We start from the raw sequence: 16,826 nt of genomic DNA, 5'->3' as shown, positions 1-16,826 counted from the left end.
GGTCCTTTTTCTGCTTTAAATGCTTTCCTTTTTCTGCCTTTAAATTGTAACTGTGATTGCTCAGCTCTTCTGCAAGAGAGTCTAGGATTTCATATTCTGACCTGCAAAGAACTGTTTAACTGATTTGCTTAACACCATGCACAAATTTCATGGTAATGCAGGGATAGAAGTTTATTTTCCCAGAAGGCATTCTACGGTTTTAGTAATGAAACGGTTCTTCATACTATTTCCCCTACCTCAGTCACTAAGCAGTTTTCAGCTCCTCTAACAAAATAGGCCAGGATTCTACAAGCGAGAGCCTCATATACTACTTACTTCTGAATCTTACTATCAGGACATACCTTGTTTTTACCGAATAAACCAAGAGAATTGTGGCATTTATATTATGAGGGAAAAAAAGGCTGTGTGAACAATTTCTTTTATCATCTACTTTTTTAGATTACTGTTATTTTATTTTTATTTATTTACTGCAACCAGTGCAATAAAGATTATTTCTATTATTGCCAAGACCCACAAGTGCCAGTATTAGGGTTAAAACTAGCATTCAGGAAGTTCCTGACAAGTAAGTTCTAATTGGAATCTTTAAAAAGAGGTTGACAGGCCTAAATCTCTAAGATAATGCTATGGACAATGGACAGAGTTAAGCACTGCTAAATTCTATGTGAATTAAACATCTCTCTACATTGTTCATTGTTAATGCTGAAAAAAGAACTAGTGACCACCCCTCACCCTCCCAGGTACACACTTGCGTTGATAATATCTGTATAAAACCTGCATTGGAACTACGGATAAATTGTCTCTTTAAACCAGAAGGTGTTTCTCTTTATTTTAGTCCATCATAAAATGCTTCAAAGATGACACCAGCAATTTTCAGAAATACTCTTTGAAGGTTTACATTTGAAAAGTGTAATTGTAATAAAACATTTAATTGTAGCTTACGAGAAATTTGGGAAATACTAGGAAGGAAAGAACAATGGTGCCTGAGGCTCTAAAGCCTTGGAGATAGGCATCCATTCCCACAATTTAAAAATACTAGTCATTTTACTAATTACAGCCTTTCTGATGCCAGAGACAAGTGATTTCACTTTAATGTTGCTAGCAGAACAAGTCAGCTCAACCTACTTCGTGATATTCTTTTGGATCTGCAGATCCAATTGTAACTGATACTCACTAAAGCGCTCTAAGAGATGGAGGCATATTTCCTGATCTGCTTCTAACCCATGTTGGGAAAACGCTGTCACAATTTTTCTCAGTAGAACTACAGATCTATTTAATACAAACATATGTTAAATTTCATAATACAAATTTGAAATACTGTACTTATATGTATAAATACACACATAAAACACTGCATGCTTATACTGAATACAGAAGGCTTACCATAAGTAAAGACCTCAATAACATGATTTGAATCCTCCTAGTTCCCAAATCCCTACAATTGGAAAAAAAAGTTGAAAATCAATTCTTTGCACAGCTTCAAAATATTATTCTACTCATCTATAACACCATTCTAGCAACTTTGTTTTTGACAAGCGAATACAGTAGTCTTGGACGGGATGCAGGATGGCCAGAAGTAAGAGGAAAATATCTCCAAATGCCATGCAGTACCTAAGCATTTTTGAAAGGGACACTTATAGCAAACATTAAATAATGAACACACATACACAACTGAAACAATAGTAAATGATATATGTGAACCAGACTCAAATCTTCATGTTCCATTTTAAAATCTCCATGTATCTAAAGCGTTCAATTGGTACATGTTTGACTTTATTTTCATAGGCATCAGTGCTCAGAACGTTTTCAGACTTAAAATGTAATTGAGTTCTATTAAGAAACCAGAACATTTTTTCTCCCAAAACTTTGAGTTTGAAAAAAAGTAATCTGCAAAATCAGCAAGACAAAAATATGAAAGAAACCACAGGAAGCCACGCAAAACACCAGTTAACCTGTTCTTCATCTCTTCTCATTTTCCACCTGTTGGTACTAAAAGAAGTTAAATAACTATCGGTATTACAGCCACGTTGTGCTGCTCTTGCAAGATCTTACAAAATAAAAGTGTAATTGGAATAAAGTGTTCTATTCAAAAGCAGTCTTTCAAGAAAGTAAAAAAGATACACTCTTAATCTGCAAACCCCTTTGTCCACCAAACAGTGTAAGGGAAGAGCAAGCCTCTACCAGTAAAAAGTTGGCTCCTGCGTAACAGTAGAAAATTCCATTTCCACTGGCTATAACCCTGGCTATATCCACTTGTAGTATTAGTCAGATGTTTTGTGTAGCAGAGAACAAATTTCCAGGTAAGTAATGCAAGACTACCATCAGTCAGAAAGCCTTTCTTCAGAATGGCACATACATACCATACTGCTCAGTCCTGTGTTTACAAAAAGTAACAAGGAAAAATTGTAGGGGGGCTCCTCTCCCCCTGCAACTGATAGTCCAAGTACAAAATTCTAAATCAATCCATATTTCAAATGCCTTCCATGTTAATTGCCTGGCACAGCCAGATTTCTGTCTTCTATGGAGCACTACTGCTCATACTGCAGGGACACAGTATTTTATTTTATTTTGAATTTTTAAAGTATATGAAAAACTAGCAAGAAACAAGAAGAATGAGAGTGACTTAAACCTAGCAGGGATATCAGACTGCTAGAAAAAGATATGTGGTACAAAGTATCCATGCATACCTGGCCAGAACAGAGGTAACCCTTTCAGTTACTTTCCTCATGTTAAGGAAAAGTAGCTTTGAACATTAACATTAAAGCTACAGAAAACAAACAAACAAACAAACAAAAAGTATTATTTCTTAGTATGGCAGCTATTTAATTATAGGTTTATTACAGGAGTAGCTTTTTCCTATTTCTTAATAAAAAAGTAAATCTAAAATGACACAAATTCACTGTAATTTCTACAATTTCTTAATGTGAAATCAGTTTATACAGAATGAAAAGAAAGCAAAACCTGTGAGTAAATTACACAGCTATTTGAAAAAATGTAGTCAGAGTTCAATTTCCCTCATTCAGAAAATACACATTTAAGAAGTTATGGAATTGACAGGCCATTAAGTAGGTAATTTCAGCAATATTTGTAAAGATATGGAGAGCAAAAATATTTTAGTGCAAAATAAGTTGCATTTCAATCAAGTATTTTCTATATTAGTGATATGCCTGAAGACTGAGTTCATGTTGATGATGCTATGCTTATTTTGTTTCTCTATGGCATTTAATGTAGCCCCCAATAAGTGAGAATTTGCATTTCAGTTTTCTTTTTTTTTCCCCCCTACTTCTTATTCAGGATTCTAAAATTTATGTTTTTAATTAGAAATTCAAAAATATAGGAATTCATACAAACCCAAGGTGACTTGTATCCAGTGACTGTGAAGTTGACCCAAAAACTGGTACTTTTCCCATAATGAACATCATGATCTCTGACCTCTGGTAATCTGGGAGATTGCTTCCAAAAAATCCTAAAAATAATAATAATAAAAAAAAAGGCTGAATTTATAGAAATTCACAGAATTCAAAGAAATATAGAGCCTCTTTAAAAGATAAAACTTATTTATACAAGGAATTCATTTATAAAGTCAAAATAGATTAATACGAAGTTTATTCTATCTGGGTCTATCTTTCGAAATAAACTATGGTTTGTTTTAGGGCAGAATATTCACATGTTCGCTTCTACTTAATGGCATATAGAGTCTTTTCATGACAGTTTCTTCTTTGAATTTTAATATTTTCTAATCTCATCCTCTTAAATGTATCATTGAGAAGTTGTCAACCCTTACCTGTAACTAGTGAGGAATTGTAAGTGTTTCTTGTGGAACACAGTGTTACTACTTTAGTCTGTTCTTGTGACACCATTAAATAGAATGGGTTTACTAACACATCTCAGAGGTTTATAACTATATTACTTTGAGATTATCACTATGAGATAGTGTAAATGCAACTGTGATAGAATTGGAGAGACAATATGTATTAAAACTAACTTTGAATTTTATTGTAATAGTGATAAACAGTCTACTACATATTTTCTACTGCTCCAGAAAGCTGGAAGGAATGAGCAAAGATACAGCCTAGGGAATAGAATTTAAGATACTTAAAGAAGAAGGAGGAATGCAAAGGGCACTGCAAACAGACATCATAAATTCACTGCAATATATATCGTTAAACAGAGAAAAATCTGAAAAAAATGAGGGAGCCTATTTTTATGAAATCATTTACAGACACTGTTGCTATCATTTTGAGCGCTGTGCATAAAAGGGTTTCTCCCCAACCTAAGCCATTCCATGATTCCATGACAGAAGTACTACAGTTAAGTCATGGTAAAACAACTGGCCACTGGGTGTCACTCTTGCTGTGTTTTAACACTGGTTTCTACAAGCTTTCAAGTAGTACCTACAAAACTGCATTACTTCATACAACTTGCCAGCTTATTTTCATTAACAGACTAGTATTATTAGAGCTGTACCAAAGGTACAGAATGATGTCTATATTTCAATGGATACATAATAATGGAACTAACGCATTTACTGCAATTCCACCAGCATTTTAATTTTCTTTGAGCTTCCTGGCTGACTGCTCAGTTAATGTTATATAAGAACAGTCTTTCAGAAGCCAATTCTGTAAAGTGAGCCTGTGATTTAGACGCAAATACAGAGATACCACTCACCTTTATTCCTTTCCAATTCAAGGTCTGTTTTAGTACCTCCTTGCTGAGAAAAGGGTGGGAGGAAGAACTTAAAAAGTGAGCCTGTGATACCCTCATTACTCACCAATTGTTTGAATAATAGCATTCTGGACAATCCTCTCATCACTCTCCTTGGAAGCTGTGCTGAAAGTGGCACTTCCTGATGAACTGCGCCTATCACCCAACTCAAAGTCAACACTGATGCGCAAGTGCTTCAGTAAGGTATTAAAAACCTCCAGAACTGCTGGACCTGGAAACAACACATGATTGCACTCATCAAGGGAAAGATGCCTTAAGAAAATGAAAACTAGCTTTTTGAGTTTGTCTTTTTTCAGGAGAAATAAGATTAACCAGAGAACAAGCGAAATTCACTGTTTGAAGGATACAGCCTAGAGATAAGCTTGTGTGCCTACATCCTGGTATTTTAGAAGTTACTTCAGAATCAGGAAACGCGATCACGTGTATGTGCACAACCCATTACTATCAAGTTGTATGGGGTCTGGCTGGGATGGAGTTAGTTTTCTTCATAGCAGCTCATGTGGTGCCATGCGTTGGATTTCTGACTCAAACAGTGTTGATAGCACATCAGTGTTTTTGGCTACTGGTCAATGGTGCTTCCACAGCACCAAAGCTTTTTCTTTTTCCCACTCTGTCTCAACAGTGAGCAGGCTGTGGGCATGCAAAAAAAAACTGAGAGGAGATACAACCCAGACAGCTAACACAAACTGACCAAAATTACCCCTTTGGTATGGGTATTCCACACCATACAATCTCGAGCTCAGCCAGAAAATCTCAAGGAGAGAAGAAGGAATGGGAGTGACATTTGCTGGTATGCTAGCTGTCTTCCCACATAACTTATGTTATGCATGCTGAGGCCCTGCTTCCAGAGACTTGCTAAACATCTGCCCGCAGATGGGAAATAATGAATAAATTCCTTTGCTTTGCCTTTGCATTCAGTTTTTGCTTCACTTATAAACTGTTGCTATCTTGATCTATGAGACTTCTCACCTTCCTGCTATTTCCTCCCTGTCCTGGGGAAGAGGGATGTGAGCAAGTGGCTGTGTGGGTGTTTCACTATTGGTTGGAATCAAATCACCAGAAATTCTACATAGAAATAGTATGTGGCTGCTGAATGGGTTAAACTGTATGAGCTTGCCCCTGAATTTCAGTTATTAAACTCCAGTTCCATTTATTGGATCAAATAACGAGCTCTTCTCATAATATGATAAAAGCCTTCACAAGTTTCACTTCTGTGTTTAAGTGGGTCTTGTACTTGTGAGTCTACGTCAGACACAAGTTAATGAACTAAAGCAATAATGTTTCAGCTCAAGACTGGAGAAAAGCAACAGTAGAGAAGTACACGTGTGTACAGATCTGAAAAAATACTCTAATTTTGTGGAACTATACTACCTTAAATTATGTAATTCACCTTATTTTAGCTGCTTCATATTTACTAAGGTAAAATTCTGCAAGATCATTCTGCTCTCAATTCCTTTGTTACTGGTCCTCTTATATCAGCTGTATCGTAAAGCAGCAGTTGTCTTGACTTCTTGTAGACACACACAGTTCCCTCAAGACTTTGCGACTTCTTATCAAGAAGAAATTCCTGTCTTTCTCAAGGCTGTAAAAATAAATCTACTTTTTTTTTTTTTTATGCAAAGGATTATACATCCATTAGCAGTCAAACGACTAAGAACATTTAATTAATTATAAATGGAGTAAGATTTCAAGCACGTTTTATCAGCACACAGAGGAAAAAACTAACATACAAAAAGCCTTCTCCAAAATGCATCTTTTTATTAGTCTGAAAACAAAGCAGAAACAAACACCATCCCTCAAATCTATCCTCTGGCTGATGACATTATTTTAGTAAGACTTACCTATTGATCCTTTAGCTGCTATTGCAACTGCTTCCAAAAGAACCTGAATAATGCCAGCACGAACTCGTGGTGAATCCCTTTTGCAAACATCAAGGTGTCTGAGAATTTCTTGTATTACATGATGGGAATACTGTGCCTATTAAAGAAGAGAAAATGAGAAAAAAGCTTTATCTGTGACTTTATTAAAGAATAAACTCATACACTATTCAGCTACAGTCACCACCATGTTCCTATTCTACAACATTCTTACAACTTTGTTTAAATTTCAATTCAAGATTAAATAAGGACTAACAAAACTACCATAACACATGATGCCACGCAGATCCATGTAGCCCAACACATAAATGCTTACGGTATTCAGGTACCTAGAAGTGTCTGCAAGAACAGGGGATGTATGACATACTATTTAATTCAACTAAATGCAGTTCAAGGACTTAGCTATCTTACAGAAATGCATTGTTGATACAAACACTGAATAAACTTGTCTTTCTTTTACAAAGCTGTAATTTCATGACTTTATCTTTTGGGTGTCTGTGCTTTACACAGTCCAAGAGTCAGGCTTTGATTGCTTTGCAACAGACACCCAGTAGTTGTCCACTGGTAAAAAAAAATAAAAATAAAAATATACCAGTTAGTGCAGCGCAGCTCTATATGAAGTTTGTTTCTTGGGTTGTAAGAACAGTACAGCTGTATTGGCATGGAGACACAGCCAACTTAAGACATTTATTTACTAAGCACAATTCCAGAGCAGTATGGTTATCCTGCTCCTTCTTCAGGAGCTTGCTGAGGGACCTCCACAATAACATCAACTAAGCATTCCATAACTTATTTATTCTTTTGCAAGTGTACATTAATTGAAAATAAATCAGATAAATTAGTTATGCTTTGCGATCAGAAGTTATTATTTGAAAAGTTTAAGATTAAGGAATTAAGCAAAAGGATTTTCCGGATTCATTGACTTAATCTACTATCTAGCATTACTGTGGTGAAGTAAGCATTTAACCCATGTACTCAAAATGTGTATGTGAGGAAAGCAAACCCCAAAAAAACCCTACCTGTATAGAATACATGATGATTTTGAAGCAGGAAACAGCAAATTCGTTGGGATCCCATAGCTTATGATGGTCTAAATGCCTATGGGAAAAAAAAAAGATTTGAAATAATAACATTCTACACACATAGCTCTAGAGGTGTAACACCGATGGGCAGCTAAGCACCACCATGCCACTCTCTCACTCCCTCTCCTCAAAAGGACAGGAGGGAGAAAATATGAAGCTTATGAATTGAGATAGTGACAGGGAGATCGCTTATCCTCACAGGCAAAAGAGGAACAGCATAAGTGAGACCAGTGTAATTTACAGCCTATTGATAACAGACTTGAGCAGTGAGAACTAAAAGTGAACTAAAAACACCTTTCCCTCCTCTTCACCCTCCCCATTCCACCCTTTTCTACCTCCTCTGCTTAAGGCACAGGGAAATGCAGATTGTGGTCAGTCCCCAGCACTCTGCCACTCCTTCATCCTCACTTTCTGCCCTCGCTCCAATCCAAGCATGGGGCCCTTCCCACATGATGCAGTGATGCAGTTCTTGTGAAACTGATCCTGCATGGGCTTCCCACAGGCAGCAGCTCCCCCCAGACCCCCTGCTCCTGCGGGGGCTCTCCATGGGCTGCAGCCTCCTCCAGGTTACACCCACCCTTCAGCTCCCACACTAGCAAAACCTTGCCACATAAGCCCAGTACAATAATAAATGTTTTCCCTTACGGCTTACTAGAAGTTCACCTCGGAGGGATTATTTCCTTACATGTAGGTTCTAAACAATGACTTATTAACTAGGTGAGAAAACTGGGATTTCAGAAAATAATTTGTTTTCAAGGTTTAATATTTAATAACAAAACATTTGGCTGTAACACAAACTCCCATAGCCAAATCTGATCTTCTGCTTTCAGAAATGTAAGGAATCTTAGTCATACCAAGGTTATATAGAATATACCATTTCCATTCAAAGTGCATGCATAAAAATGGACATGGTATTACATGCACATTTATATGAAAAGATTGAAGAAGATGGTTAAGAGGTGGTTTGTACCTTGACAAATTTATAGTTCAAGTAAGATAAAGAATTTCTTTTCAATCAGGAGTCACAAAAAGATGAATGTTACATCCAGAAAAGACCCTAAGAGCTATTCTCATTTTCAAAGAGGTTTCATGAATAATATATTTGGAAACCAAAAATTAAAAGAATTATTATCTGTGTATTTCCATATAATTCCAAATCATTTCAGTCACAACATTACCTTCAAGAAATGCCAAAACAAAATCAGAACAATAAATGTTCCTTCTTTTCCTTAAATGTGAAAGCAAACACTGACTAAAAACTTTGTCAGAGTTACAAGCAAGGACAGGAAATACAGCTTAAGCATTGTGCTGTAAGGTATGAGTAGGGCACATGTCAGCTTTTCCAAAAAGGAGATACGGAAAAGCATGACAAAAACAAGTGCATTTTTTAAATTTGGAACAATTTAAATATGAAATTTGAAGAACTTAAATTTGAAAAAAAAAAAAAAAAAAAAAAGAAATTTGGAAAAAGCAATTAGGGATACTTTTTCATCAGGATGATTTAGGTTAAACAACATCAACAGAAACTTTCTTACAGAAACTGAATTTAGGCAATGTTTCTAAATAGGTATCTCAGCTACTGAATCACTTTTGGTTTGACCTTTCCCAAAGCCCATAATAAGTATCTAATGATGCTTCAGAATAACAAAATTGAAAGCATACAGGTGAAAGAAGTAAGCACTCTGAACACAGAGGGATTGACAGGATGCTTTAATTTACTCTACTTAGAATCTGGAGGTCTCAATTAACTCAGTGGCCAGCTGCTGCCAGCCTAGTGACCCAGCAGCCTACTCAGGTCTCCTTCAAGGTTGATTAAACCGGCAGCAGCAGAATCACCCTCTCATGTCCTAGATTATCTGTCAGTCCATTGTAGAGCTAAGAAAACGTACTGTCTTTTTGACATATTACATAGCACTAATACAAATCCCTATCTGTAAGATTTTCAAGAATTTTAAAGGTGTAGTTTTCAAGCTGGCCTTACAAGGTAATAGCATATTTGCATTACTATTAAATTGGACTACCCGTTGGGGATGGCTACCTTTTCTGTGTACATTCCAAACACACAAGTGTATTTAATCCTACCTTGGCATCAGAAAAACAAACAAAATTACCTTTTTTTAACCTTCAAGGTTTTGCAGATCAGTGTTTATTCATGTCTTTTTTCTCCCTAATACCATTCAAGTAGGGTCCATCATTACTTGTACATGACAGCATATTTTAGCTCACCTATTTTCTTGTTGTCTTATCAAATACAACATCATATTCCCCACTATCTTTATCTGACTGGAACTGATCCTTTGATCTTTTAGGTTCGTATGTGTTCTCTGTTACACCTGGCAGCACATCTTTATCTGTCCCAAAGGTCAATTCAAACAGATTATGGTCAACTACATCTTAAATCAAGGTTGGTTTTGTTTATTTAAAAACAACTTCCCTCTCAAAACAAGACATACAGTTCTCTTCTTCCAGAAAGGCAAAACATTAGCTTCAGGTAGCTGAACCGATGGGAAGACAGCAGGGGGAAGAAGACAGCCTGAGATAATGTTTTATGTAATAGCTGAATGGACAACATACTTTTTGTACTGGAATTTTCCTTCAAAGAAAAGGATTATTAGATTCATGTAGGTGATACGTTTTATTTGTCATAATGCAGGCAGTGCATTTAATGTAGTTTTATGGTTTTGAAAAAGACCACAGATGACATTTGCAGCATGACACGTTTAGTTTAGTTAAAATCAAGTCGCATCTTGCCTATTTTTTCCCCCAATCTTAGTTCTTTCAATAAAGATCATCTGAGTAAAATTGAAAAACATTTTAATGGTGGGTTAACAAATGTCAAAACCTGCCTTCCATTAAGACCTGATTCATGTACCTAGCAAATGTGCACTATTAGATTTCCCAAATGAAAAGCAACAGCAGAACCACTGGTGCAAATAACTAATAATGAAGTGAGAACCACTAACAGATCCTGAATTCACTCACATTAACAGTCACCAATGAAAGCAATCCTTACACTAAAAAAATGATAAATCAATACTGCTGATTAGAAAGCAGAACTGAAGCTTGTATAGGAATATGTAACTAAATGTCATACATCATGTCTGCTGAACAAGCATGAAAGAGCAGCCTTTTGATAACATTCAAAACCCTTGCACAGATGATTTGGCACAAGAATGGAAATACAGTGAAATGAGCAGGGTGTAACTTGTTATACTTGGGAAGATGTTTGTCTTAGTAGATTTCTGTATCCCTCTGGACCTGCCTCATCTATTCACCACTGCAAATTCATGCTAAATTTCTTGTAACTCGTGACTGTAGACATAAAATACATTTTTTCGTATCTTATTAATAGAAAACTTTCAAATGTTTTGAAGCAGTTTACCAGATAGGCCTCTCAGATTTCATTAAAAAAATAGATTTTGAAATTTTCTAGATAATAAACATAGAGAAACTTATAACCATAGAGATTTTCTGCCAAAGGCAAGGAGAACAAAGGTCATTCTAAACCCACGAGACTTCAGATTTCAACTCTATTCATTATAATCCTTCAATCTTGGAATGTATTCAGCCTCATGATGGAAGAAACACGTGTCTAATATTCCAGTGCCACATGAAGCAAGCCTTCAGGTGAGGAATTGAACCTGCATCTTCATTGCTATCAACATAATAAGTGGCCTTATCTTTATTCCCAGCGCTTTTTAAGAAGTTTTTCAATTGTTGAAAACTGCTAAAGGAAATTGTTTTCTAATCACATATAAATATATTTAAATCCATTTCTTTCAAATCAGATAAAAGTGCAATGGCCTGACTATCGAATTTTCTTTTTTAACAGTTCTGCTCATTCACAAAGTGAAGCTGATTAGATAGAGCACTAGGTTTTTGTTCAGGAAAAGCAGAGCTTGGAAACTTCATTTTTCACATCTTTTGTTCTTCACAAACACTAAAACTTTACGGCAGTTACTTATTTGGTTATTCTTCCTGAAATTGACCAGAAAAATAGCGACCAAAAAGGACAAAGACTTTCCAAGACAGCATGTCCTGATAAAGTCATGGAATATATCCCTAAGAAGAACGTATAAGCAGTAAGAAAACAGCTGCAATATAGTTCCAAATAGTTCATTCGGGCTGCTTAGTACCTTAGTACCTTAGTTCATTTTGTTGGGCTGGTATTCTGGAGGTGCAGTGAATTTTGAAGTGCAAGAAAGCACAGAAACTTTATAATACTCATCTTTGCAATAGTTAAACTCTTATTGGACTGGTATAATGGATGCACATGGAAGTAGGATAATAGCATGGTTCTTCACATTCAATACTTCTGGGAGAATAACAAGTAGTTACAAAAGGTTTCTGCCATGATTTAGTAAATGAGCTTCCCTACATTCAGTTTGCATTCCTGTTTGGGCTTAATAGTAGTAACTTGAAAATAGCTTTCAATAGCTTGAAAGTCTTACAGTGTATGAATCACATCCTTAGAGTCTGTAGCAAGAACTACACCATCTAAAAGCAGGTATTCCCATAACAAATGAGTATTTTGAAGATCTACAAGAAGGACCAGGCAGAAAAAAAAAAAACAAAAACAAAAACAGAAAGATGCTGGACTTGACATACCAGCAAAAATTTGTAGGTGCATTTGTGTATAATGTGCATACTGTGTACACATCTGCCATTCTCTGGTAACTAAGATGTTAAAAACATACTCCACAGAATATCAAAACGGGTCTTGGAAAAAAATGCAAGAAAGTAGAAATCTTAACTTTATTAATCTGAGCACAATACTCCTTTGTGCAACCTGGTTTCTCTCTTACTGACTGCAACAGTCATCAATACTTAGGAACAGTTTCCCACTATAAAGAAATGTTAGCTGTGGCAACAACCCATCCCAATCATTATACTACACTTCTGAAATCAGCAGAATGGGACTCACGTTTCTCCCTAACTATCTTCAAGTTAACAGAGAGTCAACAAGTGATGAGTTTAAAAAAGGGGTAAAGTTTTGAAGAAATATGAAAAACTTAGCAGAATCCTAAAGGTTGAAAAGAAGGAAGGAACTAATGTAACATAATTAGAGGATGAAATCTGAAAGTCTCTTAAGATCTTCCATGAATTTCCAACTTACGCAAAAACTGGTCTGACAGCATTGTTCATAATTCCATAGGTGGCTCTTCCCAACAGTTCTCTGAAACAGTTTTCAGCCAGCAGAGCAGGATTTTCCTCTTTCTCTCCTCCTGTAGGAGAGGATGGAAGGCCAGTTCTGCTGAAATACGACAAAATAACATTCAAGTTACTGCTGATTAATATTCATCTTCCTTAACATACGTTGTCTTGGTTCTACAACATTCACTGCAACACTGTTGTCCGCTGTCAAACTGTTGATCCAGGCTAGAATCAACATACATATGTAACAAATATGCATTAAAAAACAGAACTCTGATTAAAATATTGTTATTTAACACTAGGACCATATGGATCTTCATGTTTACCCAGTACTGTGGACTATATTAGTAAATATGTAAGTGGCAAAAACAATGGCTAATAATACTGATGTGACTAGTTACTCATTGTATTTTGACTAAATACTGTCCATTATAAGTGAGAAACGAAGACCATGACAAGAGATGTGCAGAATTTTATTTTGTTCAGACTAATGATCTCATTCACCTGCCCACTACTGAATCCATACTGTGTGGGTGGGTGTTAAATAAAACTCTTAATATTTCTGCAGAAACAGATGGCTTGCAAGTTTAAAAAAAAAAAAAAAGCTGATCAAACTAATTAGAGCACTGTCACCCACACAGTTACCTCTAACTAGATAATGTAGAAATTAGGGGACAATCAATTAGAAGGTGACTAACATTACCATGGAGAGGACTGTGCTGGGTGCCCATGCCCAGGTGCTGGCTTGCAGCTGCAGGGCCTCCAGGGCCTCTGTGGTGGCTCCAACAGCCCCATGGCAGGACCCAGCTGAGACCAGCACCAAGCTGGCGACGCCTTGGGGAAAACAGATTTCCAAAAGGGCAGAGCGGGCACAGGCTGAGGAGGAGGCCCAGGGCGAGGGAGAAGCAGCAGAGGGCCCAGGCCCCAGGAGGAGGAGGGCAGGAGGGGCTCCAGGCCCACAGGCAGCAGGGATTCCCCGGCAGCCCTGCAGAGCCCCCCATGGAGCAGATCTCCACCCTGCAGCCCAGGGAGGGCCCACGCCGCAGCAGGGGGACATTTCCTGAGGGAGCTGCGGCCCTAGGGAGCCCCCGCGGGAGCAGGGTGTTCCTGAAGGGCTGCAGCCTGGGGCAGGGCCCCCGCTGGAGCAGGGCCATGGGTGAGGAGGAAGGGTGGCCAAGAGGGGCTAGGGGGGAGCTGAGCACAGTCGCGTTCTGTGCCAGCTGGGGTAGAGGGTGCAGGAGTGACGGTGAACAAGAAGTTCTTTATAAATTATTATTTATTTTTTATTATTTTTGTTTTGTCCCTCACTTGCCAAATCTACTTTAATTGGCAATAAATTAAATTACTTTTCCCCAAACCAAGTCTGTTTTGCCCATAATGGTAACCGGTAAATTAAGTTACCCGCTTGTGTTTATCTCGAATCCAAGGCTTCTCCATCCTACTCTCTCCCTGTCCTTTTGAGGAGGGAAAGAGCAGCTGAGTAGGAGTCTGGCCTTTAGCCACAAGGACTCAAAAGCAAGCAGAGGATCTATTTCTTAGAGTCTGCATCAGTACACAAAGCTCTAATGTTTCACCTTATTTAAACATAATGCTTTATCAAGTTGAATCTTGACCTTTATGATACTTTTGGGCAACTGGACTATGTTTATCACGCAGATTATGTTTATCACATAGAGTGTTACCAGTAACATAGACGTTTCTATATTTGGAAATATTAAGATAAAGATACCGATGTTAATTTCTCCATTATGTGTTTATAACTTGCTGAAGGAGAATTCTCCCGTCCCTTACTGGATTATTGTAAAAAAAAATATAGCAACTGACTTTTTCAGTCAGAAAATAAATAACAGCAATGCCAAAAATAGGCCATCAAGCACTACATCAGAAAAATACAGGTTGAAGGGTGTTATCTACACTAAGTTTTGCAGGGAAATTTGTCCTTTAAATGACTGAAATAATTGTGATCTTCCTTTATAAGGTGCTAATATCACAGTTATTTCACTCATAGAAAATTTACTGATAATAAAGAACAGTAAGAAATGATAACATGATGGGAGAGAGAGAAAAAGCTATGGATGTGAAGAGAATTTATTATTACCAGAGCTACTATTTCTTCAGGCACTGAAACACCCCCAATGAATGCCTTAATCCAAAATAGAAATTCTTTTAAATTATGAAAGAATTAAAATCAGCAAATAGCAACTTGATTTCATATGTAAGTTTTAACTTACAACTTAAATCCTGCAGTAAAAAACAACGTTTTAATGTTTTGTACTACTGGCAGTACCAATAACCAAGCTTTCTTGAAGTTCAAACACTGCCGTTTGCAATTATTTCTCTTCTCTTGGTGACTGGGAATTAGGTCAACCATTTAAAATCAACACAGTACAAAGAGAGTAAGAGTACTGAATTAGAGAATATAGACACAAGAAGCAAAGCTGGAGTAACCATGCTGTGTCTTGGACAAACTAAAACCAGCCAAGGCCCAAATTCTACAACTGACTTTTGAAGGTAACAGCCTGTTCTTGCATTGCAAAATGTAAAATTAGCACCTGCACTATAGGCAGTGAATGATGGAGCTTTTCCAGAAAAGTTTCCCATCTGACATTTCTCATTTTTGATACAAGCCTTTATAATGATGCTTATTATTATTTGGCTATTGTTTCTTTTCCTTTGCCTATCCAAGTGCCCTCCTCAGCACACAGAGACCTAAGTTATTTTAGAAACTTAAAGGCAAATGAAATATATTTCTGAACTTAAGTGCTTCACACATCATACTATTAAGCTACTGCCAATGTTTCATTTAAATTGAGCATTTCAGAAATAGGAGGTATAGGAAGAAAGAAAATGGTTCCCCTTAAGGTGAAACAGAACTTACTGAGAACTGCTGTACCTACAGCTGGCAAGGGCGCAAGGTTTTTTTTTTTTGTTTTTTTTTGTTTGTTTTTTGTTTTTCCCACAAAATACATACTAGAAACTTAAGTGAGAATTCATTCACCTACATTAAAATTATGCTTTTATGCACTAGGAAATGTTTTTTTTTATTACTATTATTTTTTCAAGACTGCAGAAATCAGTACGCTACAGCCATAAACATATTTAGTTCTGCAGCTCAAGCTTGCACGTTAAGTAGGTTTAGAAAAACATTCGTTAAGCATCAGCTTATGCAATATTCACTCTGGCATCACCACAGCATTAGAACATTATAAAAAGTTAAATACTGAGATGCTGTGAGTCAAATTAACATGTAACATCTGTATGCTGTAATATCTCCTATAAGGAAAAAATCTCCTAGTATTTCAAGACTACTGCAATCTAAAAGTTGCAGTATAAAAAAAAAAACATCTGTTGCCTTCGGTAAGGTCAGATTCTCAGAAGTTACAATAGTACTGCTAGCTCCTCAGATTTTAATAATAAGAAAAGCCCCAGGCACCCTGTGAGTTAAGTAAAGAGAAACACTTTTAAAAATGCACAATGATTAGAATTGTAAAAGGCATGAAAATCTGGATATAATCCACCAAGAACACCACTTAAACGGCAGCTTTATCCAACTGCCGTGCCCCTCAATCTCCCTGTTTTTTTTTTCCCCTGTACTGCCTAGACTCTGGTGCAGACATATGGGCATCCTCCTCAGAGCAGAGGAGATACAAATGACAGTGCAGGGATAACTGTCATGCTCATTGCTGTTTTGACACAGATTCCCTAGAACACAGCAGTATGAAAAAGGAGAGAGGGGAAAAAAAAGACAGCAAACTGCAGAACACACAGAGCTAACATGTGGAAGATTTCTAGTTAAAAGGCAGTAAAAATAAATTATTTTCTGCATGTTTGTATATGCAATTCCACAGAAGGGGACTTCTTAGAACTGCTTGGAGTCTTACTCAGAATAGGTTAGAGGAAAAAACTGCAAACCAACCTTCCTGGTCTAAAATCTCAGACTTCAGATTTGCGCATTCTAACCATTTGAAGCTCAAAATGATCTTCCATTGTA

At 36.9% G+C, this 16,826-nt stretch overlaps 1 protein-coding gene across 3 annotated transcripts in view; it reads right to left on the bottom strand.

The window, feature by feature from the left end:
* Nucleotides 1-16,826, bottom strand: part of EFR3A (EFR3 homolog A) — an 82,950-nt gene that overhangs the window by 23,316 nt on the left and 42,808 nt on the right. For 2 of the 3 annotated variants that reach the window (XM_084282245.1, XM_084282246.1), the window contains 6 exons: nucleotides 12,798-12,935; nucleotides 7,619-7,697; nucleotides 6,564-6,699; nucleotides 4,769-4,933; nucleotides 3,349-3,463; nucleotides 1,381-1,432 (listed from right to left, as the gene is read on the bottom strand). In XM_084282245.1, coding sequence (XP_084138371.1) covers nucleotides 1,381-1,432; nucleotides 3,349-3,463; nucleotides 4,769-4,933; nucleotides 6,564-6,699; nucleotides 7,619-7,697; nucleotides 12,798-12,935 — 685 coding nt within the window. The remainder of the gene's footprint in view (nucleotides 1-1,380; nucleotides 1,433-3,348; nucleotides 3,464-4,768; nucleotides 4,934-6,563; nucleotides 6,700-7,618; nucleotides 7,698-12,797; nucleotides 12,936-16,826) is intronic. The other variant, XM_084282247.1, reaches the window with a different exon arrangement.

This window comes from Netta rufina (genome assembly GCF_964035555.1).
Source record: "Netta rufina genome assembly, chromosome: 2".
NCBI lineage: Eukaryota > Metazoa > Chordata > Aves > Anseriformes > Anatidae > Netta > Netta rufina.
The sequence above is the reverse complement of the archived record's forward strand: the minus strand, read 5'-3'. Positions and strand labels throughout refer to the sequence as shown.